The 17,314-nt window shown below is 32.6% G+C and overlaps 2 protein-coding genes and 1 long non-coding RNA gene across 3 annotated transcripts; 1 reads left to right on the forward strand and 2 right to left on the reverse strand.

The window, feature by feature from the left end:
• Positions 1 to 1,357: 1,357 nt before the first annotated feature.
• On the forward strand, positions 1,358 to 13,241 carry LOC118681173 (uncharacterized). The gene is made up of 2 exons (XR_004976863.2): positions 1,358 to 2,140; positions 13,073 to 13,241. It is a non-coding gene; the product is annotated as an uncharacterized lncRNA (long non-coding RNA).
• A 1,674-nt stretch (positions 13,242 to 14,915) lies between these two features.
• Positions 14,916 to 15,397, reverse strand: LOC106627971 (uncharacterized). Its single transcript, XM_014248314.3, has one exon. It carries the CDS (start codon positions 15,177 to 15,179, stop codon positions 15,012 to 15,014), a length of 168 nt encoding a protein of 55 aa, XP_014103789.1. The 5' UTR covers positions 15,180 to 15,397; the 3' UTR covers positions 14,916 to 15,011.
• Positions 15,398 to 15,845: 448 nt separating this feature from the next.
• Positions 15,846 to 16,770, reverse strand: UQCR-Q (Ubiquinol-cytochrome c reductase ubiquinone-binding protein). Its single transcript, XM_014248307.3, has 3 exons — positions 16,635 to 16,770; positions 16,124 to 16,325; positions 15,846 to 16,051 (listed from the first exon to the last, which is right to left on the reverse strand). The coding sequence occupies exons 2-3, from the start codon at positions 16,296 to 16,298 to the stop codon at positions 15,957 to 15,959; spliced, it is 270 nt and encodes an 89-aa protein (XP_014103782.1). The 5' UTR covers positions 16,299 to 16,325; positions 16,635 to 16,770; the 3' UTR covers positions 15,846 to 15,956.
• Between the last annotated feature and the right edge of the window lie 544 nt (positions 16,771 to 17,314).

The raw sequence follows: 17,314 nt of genomic DNA on the forward strand, positions 1-17,314 counted from the left end.
CTCACACTCTCATACAAACCTTCGACCCCATTGGCAAAAAAACTGTGATATGCGATTTTTACAAGCTTCTCTTGATGTGAATTTTCACCACCAAAATCATACGCCATAGACAGGAACAGGTAATAATCACTTGGTGCCAGGTCTGGACTAAAGGACAAATGCATAAGAACCACCAAACCAAGCTTCAGAAACTTCTGGCAAGTTATTGTCGATGTGTGTGACCTAGCGCTGTCCTGATGGAACTCAAATCTTCTTCTTCCAAACCATCTTTGAGATAAAAGTTACTTGAAGGAAATCAACGAAACCAAAATAGCTGTTACGGTATCAGGATCATAAACATATATTATATTTGGCTTGCGGTTTCGCATTTATCGAAAAAAAAATATTGTGAATATTTTATCTGCTGGTATCCATCTTTGACGCATACTCTAACAATAACAAAACTATCTGGAAAATTTTTAAGTATAAAATCTTAGCTGTGTAACGTCATATAGCTTAACCCGATCGCATCTATACAACACGTTACACGGATTACTTAATCCAACAATGGAAACATAAAGGATTTATTTTTTTAACACCTCATAAATCTAACTAACGCCACATTTGGAGTATTAGCCGAAGTGCAAAGTTTCCTGAGAGCATGACCAGATGGATGGTACCATTTCTACTTTATACATTTAGAGATAGAAATAACACGAGTCTAGAGAGCTTTTGAACACAGAGCAGCGTTTGTATGCTTATCGCTTGAGAACTGTTGCTTGACCTCTCTGAAAGCTTTTATGATCTTACTTAACAAGATATCTTAAAAAAAAAAAATTAATGGGTTACAATAGTGAAGAAACTCATATCTTCTGTTTACTAGAACCTTCACCATTACTCCTGGAACTAAAAAGTGTGCATTGAGTCAGCCGGTTATACATAAATCATATATACTGAAAGCCAAGTTAAGGTTCTTAACATAACTTATAAAGCTGATGAAGCGGTGAATCTAATTTATTATTATGCATACAAAATATTTAACTGATTTTATGCGAATTCACATTACCTTATCAATTAAGTTGGAATCTGCTTGAATAAATAAAATCGCATAAAACTAATTGATAATGCGATAATGGCTAATAGGCGTGTAATCACACAATTTATAATTCTTTAATTTGAATTTACAAAGGAGCTTTGTGCCAGCTCAAATCAAAACTATATATAATATATTGTATATATAAGGGTATTTTGAGCGAAAATCCCTGCGCTGGCTGTCAGGTATATACACACACCTATAAATATATGCATATACATACAAACTATATACAAGTAGATATACACTTATACATAATTCATTTTTAATTTCAGAACTGTCCCAAATTTCGGCAACGTGAAAGGCAGGCAGCGCGTCACACCGCATCGAAATGCATGAGACCTGCAATATTTTGATTCTTTTTCTTTGGCGCTCCCCACCTGCATTACAAAAACGCGTGTAAAAGCCAATTGGGCACATCGCTGGCCCTAGCTGCTGATAAATTGCGCTGTTGGCTCTTATTCGTTTTGTAATTGTGCGTCACAACAAAATGAGCAACTCAAAGGCATAAAGACACGACCAACAGAATCATACCAGCTACGAAGCTACAAATGCCAAAGAGACATTTGCACAAGCAAATGCGTCATAATTCACGAATTGCTTGTATTGTACAATGTGGTCGAGGCAGGGGACTGAGCACTTTAGTAGGCATCACAGCAATGCGTGCATCATTAAGCGCTTAAACCCGACGATACAGTATCTTTATTAAAAATGAGTTTCGAAAAAAGTACCGCAAATGCTGAAATGGATATTGCAGCGGTGAGGGAAAAGAGAAAATAAACAACAACAACGCCTGCAAGAGAGTTACGCGAAATTAAGAAAGCAATCAGAAATCAGCAAACATGGCACAGGGCATTATGAAAAACGCCAAAAGGCAAGCCAACAAGCTAATGAATTCCAAAGCCGAAACTCAAAACAAAAAAACCGAAACCGAAAACGAATGTAACATAAAACAGCGAATCAGCTGAATGCGACTTGAGTGAAACGACCAAAACAAAAAAAAAGGCGCTGGCACCAACCCGCACCCACGCTGCGACATGAGGGTCGCTGCAGCTTGCTGCATAAATTGTGAGAATTTCTTACTATTGTTATTACTGTTGTTGTTGTCATTGTTGTAAATGCGTTTATGCGTGCATTTGCCGGCTCGTTAACAAATGTTTCGCCACTAAAAAGTGTTATTGACCCTTAAACCGTTAGTGTTGGGACAGCTTGCACTGCGCGCACTGTTGGCACAGGGGTGAGGGCGCACGATCAAGATACTACTATTGCCATAAGTAGGTGTGTATGTATGGATATACATATGTACATGTATGTGATGAAGTAAAGCGAATTGCAGCGGGACGGTGGTGTGGTGACAGAAGCACATCAAAGAATTATGGCTTGACAACAAGCACTCATACGCACAAACACACACATATACATAAAAGTGTGTGATTGCAACTGTAGGCGGTGCAGGCGGATATAGGTTTTTATATCCCGCAGTGGAATATATATTAAAAGGGCCAGAGGACATTGACGTCCACACGCATCACAATCGTTGCATCAGAGACGCCACACCGCAAACACAAATACACACACACACACACACACGTATATGCATGTATAAACTTTTTTGCTTGTATGTTGACCATCGCTTGCACACGCTTGTCCCTTGAGTGTTGCTTGTAATCGGAAGCGTTGCACGCGAGTGTTGCAGCATGGCATATCCATCACCGGCGACGTTGATGGTGTTATTGCCTAGCTGCCCTGGGTTATATGCAGGCAAACATATCTACTTGTACATACATACATGCATATATTTATGTTTTTGATATATGAGTATATGCAGCTTGCAGTTATTGTCCTATCAAGTTCGTCTTGAATTCACGAATTTTGGTTTTTTTTTCGCAAATTTTGCAGCTTTTAAAGTTCTTTGATCCATCTTTTTTAGAAAGAGATGAGCAAATGAAGAGGTTAATAGTTTCTGCTGCTCATAATTATAAATACGATAAATACGCTTGTATTTGAGGATTAAAGTATAGAATTCATCCTTTTACCATTTACACCTTTAACTAATCGAGATATATATAGAGTTATAAATATATAAATATAAACGATCAGGATGCTTTTTTGAAAATTTTTCTTGGTCACTCTCTTAACAAGTTTAATTTACATACTTGTATGTATGTCACAAACTCACTAAAACTTCAATAAGCAAACTTGTTCGGGGTAAATCTTTGCAGCATCTGCTCAGTCAGTGTGAAATATAATCGAAAGATAACGCCGACTCCTACCGATATAACGGTTTTGTTGAAAACTACTAAAGGTGTGATAACTCACTAAATAAATACGTCAAAAGCACTAAATTTTTGGTGTCAAAATTGGACAATGGGCATGGAACTACCCATCATAAATATTATATCTCGGTAATTGCTCGACCAATTTCATCTAAATTTTATGCGTAAAATTATTTTGACATTTCTATATTACATTGTCAAAATAAGCGAAATTGAACGACAATCACGCCTCTTCCTATATACCTATCACAATTTTGAATTCCATCTGATTCTTTAACAGTACAGTGTATAAATCGAGAGCCAATGACATTATCGAAACAAAACTTTGCGGAAATAGTGTCTTTAAAGCTTACAATTTCACGTCTAAAAATTATCGAAACCAGATCATAATTTTTCAAGACCACAGATACCGAATATGTGAACCCCAGAGCCTTCGGCTGAGCTTTTACCGGAAATATCGGTCAATTCGTGATCTGTAATATTCAGAGAGAATCTTTTTAAGATAAAAGTATGCTCATATTTAAAAAAAAACAAAGATAAAATCGTGTCAGTACTTTCTCCAGTCCCCATATACTCGTTCAAAGAATTTTTAAACTTCCGGTTGACTTTATACCGCATATATTGGTCAATATGTGAGACTGAAATTTAAAGAGCGTCTCTTTCTAAAAATAGTGTATCCTTGTGCTTAAAAAGGATAAAACCGGGATAATACTTCTCCTAGCCCCGATATAACAAATATAGGAATTTTCAAGCATCCGGTGCACCTTACACCGATATTAAATGGGTCAGTCCGTAGTCCGTAAGGTATCTCAATGAAACTCAGCGAACACATTTTTCTGGTAATGATATGACTAACTGCATAAAATCGGGTACATGTCAACCCAATATACTAGAATTTCAAACTTCTGGTTGGCTTTGTACCGTAAATATCGGTCAATATGTAAGAAAAATTAAGTGAGCGTATAATATTGAATATATACTTGCTCACATATACTACATACTTTCGTTATGTTGGTCAGTGTGTGAGTTATCTTCATAAAATAGCGTGGAAACATGTTTCCAGTATATTTGAGTAATGCCAAAAGTTAATGCTCATCAGTCCAGACCTAAAATGTTACTAATTTCCGTCTGTGCTAAACGTAGAAGGTTCCGGAGTTTTTGCTATGAAAAGTAGTTTGCTTCAGAAGCTTATGGTTTTTACAAAAAGTTACATAAGGATATTTTTCTCTTTTGGCTGAACCCCATCAACCTGATGAAGAAATACTTTGGAAGGTGAACGAACAAAGTGATAAACTTAACTAGGGTATCGTGTATGAAGAAATTGTTTTTGTAAAATACTCCAAATGAGATACAAATAAGTTCAAAATTAAAAAAAAAAAAAGATTATGCAAGCGTAGTACTAGGATCCATTAGGATCTATAGAGATATATTGAAGAATAAAGTCCGTGGTTACAACAATCGGCAATACGATACTCGAGCGTATCCGAATTTATATCCAACTAGGAATATCTCGGCAGCTTTTACAAAAAGTATTTCGGTAATATTTTATACCAGCACAACAACAACCAAACCAAGTGTAGTGTTCCAATGTCTTATGAAACGAACAAATAGGTTGGGTTTCGGTTCCAAGATTTGGAGCAAAATAATAAGCGCATAATGTAGGCGAGGCGGCTAGTTGCCAGATCAAAAAAGGAAAGCCGAACTAATAGTAATCAATAATATAGAGACTATATTAGTTCTTTCATAAGACTTATTATTCCTACAGGGTATTATAATGGACACATACGAATAAGGACACTACTTTATTTTATATGTAAATAAAGAAATTTTGTATGATAATTTTTATAAAACAACTTGCGGCGAAACAAGTTATGAGAAACCAACTAAAGGTGTATAAAAAATTCCATACATAAATACTTACTAACTGTCATGTGGAAAAACTATTAAAAATCCACTAACAAAACTGAAAGAGGCAACGCAAAAAATTATTAAACGATGGGTGTAATAAGAATTTAAACTTAATAACATACTTGGAGGCATCAATAATGCCGAAATTGTGGTAATGAGACTCGGTTATTTTTTACAACAACGGTGCTGGCACCTTAACTGCCACTTCCATCATCGTTCCACATCGTCATGGTTGTTTTATCAAAACATACAAACGCACATAAATTCAGTGCAACGCAAGTAGCCTCTAGTCACATGGGTAGGGAATATGATGGCGCACTTGCCTCGTATGGCTGGAGTGTTTAAAAGGACAGGCGCGCACGCGCGTTAATATTACAAATTATTTGGTAGGCTGCAACTGAATCAAGGCAGTTATAACCAAGTATATGCCCGTTATTATGTATCCCTTGCAAAGATACAAATTTGTGATAATAAAAATGCATATTTTTCATAACGCATGTACATCACGAAATGCATAACCGCCCAAAAAGTATGTAGGGCACGCTGAACACGCCGACGCACAGTGGGCTGTTTACAATTATTTTTGGGCAAAAAAAATATTTTTTCATGAGAAAACTTCTATGCCACTCTTTTCTGTCTTCTATAAACTTTTCTTTCTTCAAAATTATTTTAATCTGTATATATTATATATTATATATATTTTTTTCAATTCGAAAATATTTGAGTAAAATTTTACGAATAATTCGTTGTTGAATTTTAGGCAAATATTTGTAATAATATATATGGATTTAAGAACTTGGCGACCAATGACTACATTGTTGTGTTTCGACTACCATTTTGAGGTTGTTAGTCTGATTGACCCACTGTGCATACATTATGTGCTTGTCAAATTATTTATTAAATATTCATAAGCTCCAATATTTTTTATTCAATTCGAATTACGAAAATCATGCTGTCGGGTTAACGTTTTCGTAATTGACATGTTTGAAGCAGGTTTTACACAGAAATTTATCTGCATACATAAATATTTTGGCGGCATTAATTTTTGCTTTTATGCCTGTAATACCAATATCTGCATATGAAGATATTTCAGTGTATATTAGGGGTGGGACATATTTACTTATTATGCGCCAGTTAGAAGCTATTATCTATGTAAAACTGGTGAGAAAAGCAGCTTAACACGAAATTATTTTTAGAGAGTAAACATGGGTTAGAACACTGGAATACACCAAATAAAATATACTAATGATTTTCCAATTATCACATATGTAGTACATAGTAATGGTGAACATTTTTTACTTTATTTGTCAGTTAACATTACATTCGGTAAATATATTTGTAAATATGTATACATGCTATGAAATCTTGGAAGCTGCTAGGCACTACCAGCAAACTTTGAATAATAAAAATTTTACAATTTTAGATTATCTTTTTTCCTGGAAAACAAGTCATCGAAAACTTGCCTAACGCGACTTGTCCACCCCCCTCTGTTAATGACGATAACAGTGAAAAAATTTAAGAAATAGAACGTGAAAATCATCTTGTTGACATCAGAAACAAAGCAGATCTTAATATCTCTTATGGTTCGATTCAACACATTTCGGTTAATGTTTTGGGTATGAAGTGTGTCAACGCTAGACTTGTAACATAAGACCTGAATCTTTTGCAAAAACGAAGTCGAGTAGAGGACGCAAAAGAAATGCTTGGCAACATAGCTGAGAACCCTGCATTCATTAAACGCATCGTTGCTGGTGCTGAGGCGTGGGTTTATAAATGTGACGTCAAAACTGTCCAACAATCTAAGAAATATAGCGTTCGAAAAATTGTTGAAGACCATCCCAGCTGAGACTTATACATATATAAACTTATAAGTGTATGAAAAACCGTTGGCATGCTTGTATTTAGTCAAAAGAAGTATATTTTGAAGGCGATAATAAAGATTTGTATAAAAAACGTGAAAATATAATTTTAATGGCAGTCCGGGTCAAATTTGATCATGATCAGGTCTATATTTTTCTTTTACCTTTCCCATATTTTCAGAACTGCTGTTATACAATAGTAATAAAATATTAATCTTCACCATATTTGATAATCACACATCATTGGCGCCGTACCTTTAACAGAAGCTCAACGTCGTACCCCTAATACCAGTGTATAGATATACATATGCATTTGCATACAAATATTTATGTTGGTATGCAGTTTCTGTAAATTATTTAAGATTACAGTTTTTAACTGGACCAAATTTCTTCTTATTTTATTAGCTGGACGATATTAAATGGCAGTTAGCCCTGGTAATAGCCACCAATATGTGTTATTACAAGCAGTTTGATAATTACAGCTTTTGTTATAGTCTGTAGCTGGCTTACTCTATAAAGTTTGAGAGTGTTTTTTGTTTAAAAATATATATTTATTCCTTATGAATAAGTTTTCGTTTTATATCGTGTGTCATCTTGAACAAGCGCTGAGAGCATTGCGCTGGCTTCAATGGTTTTAGAAAAGTATTTACATTTTAATCACGTATTTATGTAAAATATTGATTTCAAAAATGTAGCGGTAAATAAACATTAATAGTTGCGCAAAATTTAAAATTTTCACTGAATTCGCAGAAAAATTCGTTATTTTCACTTTTATAGTAATTTCATCAGTTCCCGCCTATTATTTGTTGTTATTTATGCTTGATTTGCTTAAAATTTCATAAATGCTGATTTTCAGTAATTATATTTAGACTTTGCATAGACAAGCACAATAGTGTTTTTCGTTGTTATTGCATTACAGCTTTACCATTGAACTTGACTTATTGGAGTTAAAGTAATTCATAAATAAATTATGAATGTCGATTTCCACATGATATTTTGCGTTACGTAACGCGTTACAAATTTTGTTTATTTACATATATATGTCATGAGTCGGCTGTTATAGCGTGCGACAAATTCAGTACATTTTTAAATTGAAATAAATAAAAATCAAACATTTTGAGCTATCCAAGTTACGCGTTCCTGAAAAGAATTTGAGTGTATTTATAAGAATTGTTAAACTTAGTGTAATCGAGTAACAAACTCTTAACGCAGTTTTCTCGAAACGCTGCTACAGATTCGATGAAGAAAATATCTACGAAATGGGCTTAACGATCGATATGAAATTTTCTCACGACCATTGACGACGCCAATTGCAGAAATAAGATTTTTAATAATAATTTAAATTTTTTAGAGCTTTATTTTGGAGTGTAAACTTCTTCGCAAAAAACGACTTTTTTATGGGAAGCCGACATTTGGTCAAAAATTAAAATTTTGCCTAGTTCTTCGATTATTTTTGTATTCATATATACTTATAGTAACAAATAATTTTTTTAGGTTTTTTGGATTTGAGATAATTTCAAGCAGATAAATCTTGAACACCGCCAGGCAACATTTTTCGGTGATCTTCCTGCAGATCGGCTACGGAATCAAGAGAATTTAAAATTTTTCGAAATCAGCGATGATTAAAGTACCCATAAAATCTGTAAATGTTAATTTTTTTGTTTATTCATAAAATGCCTCTAAATAAAACATAACAAAAAAAGCGGTGTTTAACTTGCAAGTGAATATAAACCCTTTAATGGAGCATACTGAAAACCTTCTATTGTGTACAAAAAAGGCATACTGGGTGATAATTTAGTGGCCTCTATTGCGAATGAATGGTCTAAATGCTAAATTGAAACATTCTATTTACACATTAAAGCACACTTAATTTTTGAAAACACGTTAAATTTCTCTGCCAAGACTAATACTATCTAAAAAGTTCAACGAACTGATTTAATTTTTTTTGTTTTTGGTTTCACATCGAATTATTTTTTTATTTAATATTTTAGTACTGATGTCTAGTATTTGTCATCACACACATTTTTTATACTGAACACACCACACACTAACTCTAACTGGCCTAAAACATGTGCAAAACCCACGTATTAATCCATTTTGGATCTACGTCAAATGATCTTCACAGACACTTCTAAAAATATTACTCCAAACTACTTTAAAACATTATTTCTTGTTGCAATGTACCGATTTGGTCACCCTCTAAACGTATATATGTATGTATATAACTCGATTAATTTTTATACTCGAAAATTGGCGCTATTTTGAAAGTTGTGCCACATGTATGACATTATATGTATATTTACATATATGTGTTCTTGTATATTTATAAAATTTAAGTGCCACAATATGAAAATTCAATTGCGAATTGTAAATCGCGTTTATATTTGAATCCGCCACAGTTCTTTGCGCATAATTATCGTGCACTAAAACCAAAATGTATGTCTGTAGATCTGTGCTGAACACTTAAAAGCAACAAAACGGCAAATCCGAAAATACAGAATTATATATGTATGTAATTGTAAATTGGTGTGCCGTCGGTCGAAATTTACGAAAATGTGTGCATATCTTATACACTATACATATACTTACAGTTGACATTCAACATACCAAACTTATGAAAAGTTCATTTTAATTATTATTATGTTTTTTAAGGTTTTTCGCAACATTTCTTCTACGGGTAATTTGGCGCGAACCGAAGGGCCACGTTAGCAACAATAAAAATAATAATTTTATACCATATGTTGCCTGTTGATCTAAGGACTAAAATTAACGAACTATCTACCACAACTAGCCTACAGAACTACCGTATTTTTATGAACGTCAGACAGATTTCGTTTCCAAAAAAAAAAAAAACGAACGAAAAATACACTCACACATTTTGTTTTAATAAGAGATAACAAATTAAAAACTTTTTCAAGACAAAAATTCGAATTTTCCCAAGAGAAAAAATTTGCTCCTAAAAGAAAGTTTTTTATATTGCTCTAGATGTGAAAGACGTAACAATGATCCCGAATTTTCATCGTACGATTTTGGAAGTAATCTTCCTGATTCGACGAAAACTGTCAAAATCAATTTCACCTTCAATTTTTATAAATATGTTAAGGTTCCATTTGTTGTTTCAACACTGTACAGCTTCTTGGTGTTTATTTTATTTTTTTTTTGGTTTGAATCTTACAGTATAAAAGGACAATGTAAGTAAAATGTAAATGGGTTTCGATTTCTCCATAAATTTTTTCACGGAAAAAATAACTAGTTCATTTCAAATTTGCATCGTTGCGAATTAATTCAAATGGAGGCAAAATGTTTGCAAATCAAATTTTGTTTAGGCGACCGAATGAAATTCGATTAAATCTAATGGAAACAAAATATATTTGGTATATATATATATACACATACATTTCCGGCAAAACAAAATTTGTGTTGTGAAATTAAAATTTTACCACTGAGTATATATGTTTATATATATATACATGTATGTGTGTTGAAATGTAGTTAAATGAATAAAACTGATCTTTTTAACTCGATTCTGTTAATAACTTAAGAAAAAGGATCACATATGTATGTATATTGGAAATAGTTTTAGAGTTACATCCTTCTAAAAGTAAGCGTTCAACTTAAACTAGCTGAATCAGTTTATCTTTAAACGCGTTTTCTCTAAACTACATTTTTTAATTTTACTTGAGTGTTCACTCGAAGACAACACTATACACTTTTTTCTGCATGCTCTATGTACAGCATGCAGTACTCCAAACAATGATCTACCAGTTTTTTGGTTAGATCAACAATTTAATATTGACAGGTCAAAAATAACCACAATTTTGGGTTAAATTCAAGTTTTTTTAAACACCTCCATTTTGTCAGTTTTTGATTTTTTTTCAATCGTAGGCTATTTTACGGACCGTACGAGATTTAGCGCCGTCGAAGATCGCGTGTAACTCAAAAAATATATAATTTTTTTCTGTGTATTCTATAAATATGTACAAATGTACCATTTATTTTAAAACAATTGATACATTAGTTCTTTTATGATTCTCAAAATAAGCTATTTTTAGCCTGTCACACTAGGTGTGCCCCCTAATAACTATAGGGATGATGAATGTTTCTATTAGAGACTTTTTTTTTGTAACTTAGACCCTTTTTTTTTACAATTATATTATATTCAAGTATTTATAATTATTTACTTTAAAGTTATTTTAAAATTATTAAAAAAGAAATATTTTTTTTACTAAACAAAAATCTGAAAGAGAATCTTTACTGAAAACATTATTTCCTTTTTCTTGAAATATTACAAATAGCAAGTCAATGTCCCTGCTAACGCACGCAAAGTCATAAAAATAATATATAAATATGTATATACACATATACATACATAGTATATACATTATATGTATAAATATATTTATACTCATATGTATGTAGATACATTGTAAGAATTTATGGTGCCATTCAATTCATAAAAGTCTAATATTTCAAAAATTTCGTCGTTAACCACTTTGAAAATATAAATTTCCTATAAACTTTATTTAGTTCAAATGGTGCATACATCCGCAAGCGGTCACTATCAAAAATTGCTTGCCTTATGCATAAGTAATAGAAGAAAAATATGCAGGCAATAATAAAATTAATAAAATGCTGCCGACCCAATACGCTCTATTGCATATTGATTTGATTCTATACTTATTGCTTAAGAACTTGTATGCGTTTAAGTCACGTTCTAAGTGCATTGCATTGCAATGCCATGAATTTCTTAGAATAACCGAAAAAAACAATTTGCCTGTACCAATACTGGCGCGCGTACATGGCAGCAATTGCCGTTAGCATTCTAATCAACGCGTTGACCAATTGATATATAATATAATACACACATACATACATACCATCATACCATATGTGTGCGCAAGTAAGACCATCAGCAGACTAGGAAGCCATTTAGGCATTCGCACCAGGAAATGCGTCGCGTGCATTTTCTAATTTTGTCCATTGGTACGCAATGGATAGGGCGATTGATTGAATCGTCATAATCAATGCGCAAGCATGCGTACCTACATGCATATATGTAGATGTGGACACACTTTTATGAACTAATTGTGCGCGCAAGCTTTTCCGCTATGTAAAATGATTTGTGGTGTTCGGAAAGACCAAAAGGAAGGGTCAATTTAATTGATTATTAACAACACTACATATCTACATACATGCACATTTACATATCATGCATGAGCCCTTGCAGCAGTTTTTTATTCATATTTTCATACATAGATCTTATATATGTATGTGTTTGCATGCAGTGCTGCTGAGAGAAAAGCTGGGCCCGGAGATGAATGTAAAAAATTGTTGTTGAAAAAATCAGCAACAAATTGTTGCAGAGCACCGGACTCCCCTGAGAACTCCTGGCCCAGGGGGAGTTGTCCTCGATCACCCATCCTCTCTTCTTCACTGTTTGTATGTATTAAGAGATTGCTGGGCTCATCAAGAATGAACAAAATTAATATATATACAAATATACCAATTACCATCCAATAGGTCCACCAATATGTTATTTTACATATGGTAGCACTTTTCAATTTACCGAAGCTCTTTATGCTTAACTTTCCACATGTCTATAAACAATTATACGAACAAGTGCTACAAGGAAAATTAGGTCAAAAAAATTAGGTCAAATCTTTTAATACCAATTTACATTCATAGTCGCATTTGCCTACCTGTTGCATAAATTGATATATGCATTATTAAATTTTAAAATTTGTTTTTTGAAATTCTTGAATTAACATAAATTCATAATCTCCCTACATATCAAGTAGCTTCAAAGCGAAAATTCTCAGTGCATTTAGCGAGATACTATGTATATGTATATGTACATACTTATATGTATGTATGAATAGAGATATTCTTCTTGCATAATACGAAATAACTTTTTCAATTATTCAATTTTAATCAATGTTTTGTTATTGTTGTTGCAGGTACTGAAAATATTCGCCAAATTAGCAATATTGATATATGTATTACCACATCCGGTAATAATCATAGATAAATCAGTTGGAACCGGACATGCAAACAATATGTGGACTTTACATATTTTTAGAAATACAAACAAATATCCGAAATAAAGGAATAAAACTAAGTAGAAAACGAATTTTGTAAATTTAGATTATAATTTAGATCTGATAGGCACCTGCAATACATAAGCAACGCAAATAATCCGCAACTTGTATTTCCAATTTGTTTTACACAAGTCTTCACATACAGATTTTGGAGTTGACACTTTTTTTTTTTGCATGCATTACTAAAATGGCGGATATCCGTACATTTCCGTGCAGAATGACGAATTTTATTTCATTCACTAAATTATAGTAAACAACACACCCACTTCCCTTATTAATATTTTTTCTATAAGCGATATACATTTTATATATAAAAATGTTGCACTTTATATTACTAATATTATATTATATATATTTTTTTCTATTACACAAATCCAGGAACATCCACAGCACAAAACATTCCACTTGCAAACATCAACACTAACTAAGATAAGTGTTGTAAATTTGAATATGACATGGAAAAAACAAGGCCTACTTACCTTGTAAAGTGTATTGGAATTTAAAAATAATTGTAAAAGAGACCTCCCTGTGTTAAGTAACGTCTGTATGGGAATTGGATATGTTGTTATTGGAAAATAAATATGGTGCTTTTTTGCGCTAAATTTGGCGTTTAGTTGTTCAAGCAGTTAATAGTTTTCAAATATTTTGTTTGCACTTATTATATTATAATACCGTTTATATGTGATTATACGTGTGGGCATAAACTATGAAAAAGTTTAGAAACCTGTACTAATTGGAATTATAAATTTAGTTTAGTTTTTCATAAGTTTTGGACTTTTGTATCAATTAGAAAAGTGAAATTTTCAATAAGGAACGCCATTATATCAATTTCTTTAGCATCAGAGGTTTGTTAATGCATCTACAACAGCGCAGATCGAGCGTACATATATAATCTTTGTGCAAGGTATGTTGCCTATATTAATTTCATATAACGGACAGATCCGGTGGGCAATAGTATAACAATTTTGTATTACACACAATAGATGGCTGTATATCTGTGCACATATATCCATTTTTTTACTCAAGGCTATTTCATACTTCTTACACGCTGAACAGAGGATATTAAGTTTATCACGAAGTTTGTAAACAAAGAAAAAGCAACGGAGACTCTTTAAAATATATATATGTATATAAATGATCAGCGTGACAAACTGAGTTGATTTAGCCATGTCCGTGTGACCGTCTGTATAAACGCGAACTAGTTCTTCAGGCTTTGAGATATTGATCTGAAATTTTCATAGGTTCTTTTCCTCCATTCTCTGCTTATTTGTCGGAACTGTTGATATCGGACCACTGTAGTATATATCTGTTATACAAACAGACTGATTAAAATCAAGTCCTTATATGGAACACTGTTTATTTGACAAAATAGCTTCACAAAATTTGGTATAGAATATTGCCAAATGTACCGCTACAACTTCCGACCAACTAACTGACCAAAATAAAATATACTTATATGGAATAATCCTGTATGGAAACTATTTTTTGGTGAAGAGTGTTCTAGCTTCGATGAAACCGAGGTTAACGTTGGATTTAGTTTAGTATTAATCTTTGATAAACATTTTGCATCTCTATTAATATATCTACTATTAATACATACACGATTTTCCTCAATGTCAAGTCCTCCGTTCATATATTTATGAACAATTTAATATATACATATACATTACAACTGCAATGAAAATTAAAAGAACTTTTCAAGTTAGATTTTTATATTGAATCTTAATTTATTAAGTTACTACATGTCCAGTTTTACACACCACCACAGAACTCCAGTCCTTATTACGTTATCGTTTAGTTAAGTGCCACAGAAACTGCGAAAACGATTCTTCAGTAGAATTACAATAAACAGGATACCAACGGCCACGGTAAATACTTGGATGTTGATTACTTTGGAATCTAATACTGATTTCAACACATTATGAAAGGTTTGACTGCGCATTTCATTACTGCAGCAATCTTCCATCTTATACTGTTGTCTATCTGCATCCGTTTACGTTCAGGAATTACCTTAAAGTTGCTTAAATATTACGCCAAAAGTCGCTTTAGCAATTCGCATGCACTTTGTTGACTATAAGTAGTTTATACATGAAAAAGAAATTCCGCCAAAAACTTCTTAAAAAAATTAATATGCTAGAAAAACAAAGAAATTTATTAAACGACACAAATACAGCTGTAAAATGTAAATTGACAGTTACATCAGCTGACTGTCTTATGACACTTCAACACGTAATGAGAACTTGCGTTACGTATTTGTAGGGTGAACCATTAATTATGAATATAGGAGAAAAATTCTTTTTTAACTCTTTTTTAACTCAAAATTTAATATTTAAATTTCTTACATCCAATTTAAAAAAATTTTTTATTTTTAATATATAGTAAAAAAAAAAAAACAATATGTGATTCTTACTCCTTGCAACAAATGTTTGGCGAGTTCCTTATCTTCTCTCAATGCACCCAAGTGCTACTCCATTTGTAAAAAGCACCTTAGAGATAAACAAAATGTTTCGTAGTTTTAGTTTAACCGAATTTTTAATATTTCTATGGTTAACCCTACGACTCATCAAGTTAGCACCATGTCTAACCACAATCGCTAGTCAGTTAATAAAATAATAATGTAAACTCTCACAAATTTAAATCTGCAGCAAAGTACCCTAAAAAATACAGACTTTGCATAATTAAACTATATTTCTTTTACATGTTTTGTGTGATCGAAAATCTATTTAATTTCAAATATACATTTCTATTCTTCATTCTCGAAATCCTTTGGATTCTTACGAGACAAGTGGTGGTGCTCACGTTCCGTCAGATCATAGATAAGGTATCCAACAATGAAGGCTGGAAAATAATGTTAACCAAAATATTAGGAAAACTTCAATGCTAATACGTAAAAAGTAGCAAACAACTTACGTGGTGCCACAATGAAGAGATTAGAGCGGATGCGGTTGAAAATGTTGGGCAGACCTTTGCTAATCGCACCAGCAAATGCACGCTGCTCAAATGGCGATAGCTTATAGGTGACAATACCGTGCACTTTGGCCAAGTTGCCGAAGTGGGCTCCAAGCAGGGACGAGGTGATACGCATTTTGTTTGGCTGCTATGTACTTCTACACTGGAATTACAAAGAAACTATATGGTGACTTTCTTGTATATGCGTTATGTCAGCATGCTAAGAGGTGCACAATTATTTGTATAAATATGCAAATTGTAATTATAAACATTTTGCCAAAGATTTCTATCTATTTGCCCTCCGATTTGGGTTATGTAATTTTTTTGGTTTGCCACCAAAGTTCCTGTCTGCACCGGGCGCTTATGAGCGTTTGCGTTGATTTTAGCCAAAATTTGCATATTTATAGAATTATGCTCTATATTGTAATTGAACATTATTTTTGGAAAATTCGCACACCAAATGTTTTATTACCTCGATCAAAGAAAAATACAAAAAATTAGATGCCTTCAAATGGCTCTACACTTCTGTTGCAAAACGATGAACAAAAACACACACGAGGAACGAAACACTTTACAATGGGGATTTTCAGTGTTGCTAATAATGTTGAATTTTGCCCCTTATGCGGATATAAATGAAATTTATATGTTTGTAAAAAATTTAGATTGCTGAAATGATAAATTAAATTTATTAATTATAATTTAAATTCTGGTTTTTGTTTATTGCCTATATTATTTAAAGCATATCTAAAATGTTATAACATTTTGGCATCGCCTTTAAAGCATTGGCATGTCAAAAAGTCTTTGCCTTTTAGCAACACTGTGGCAAAGCAACAAATAAATAAAATATGATTTCTAATTCATAGTATTAAATTCATTTAAGCAAAATATCATTATACAATTATTATGGAAATCCACAAAAGATATTTTTATGAAATTATTTACATCAAATTATTTTGTATTATTGTGCGTTTCCTGGAATTGAAAGTTTTTAGTGAGTATTTTTGAATGTTTTTTATATATTTATGTACGTGTGTTATAACAGTATGTATATATATTTTACATATTTCTTGTATAAATTTATTTTTCACACTGCTTATAAAGGGCAGCGCCAAGTCTAAATTTACAGTTAACAATATGCATTCCATAGACCAA

Source organism: Bactrocera oleae, chromosome 6 (genome assembly GCF_042242935.1).
Source record: "Bactrocera oleae isolate idBacOlea1 chromosome 6, idBacOlea1, whole genome shotgun sequence".
Lineage (NCBI taxonomy): Eukaryota > Metazoa > Arthropoda > Insecta > Diptera > Tephritidae > Bactrocera > Bactrocera oleae.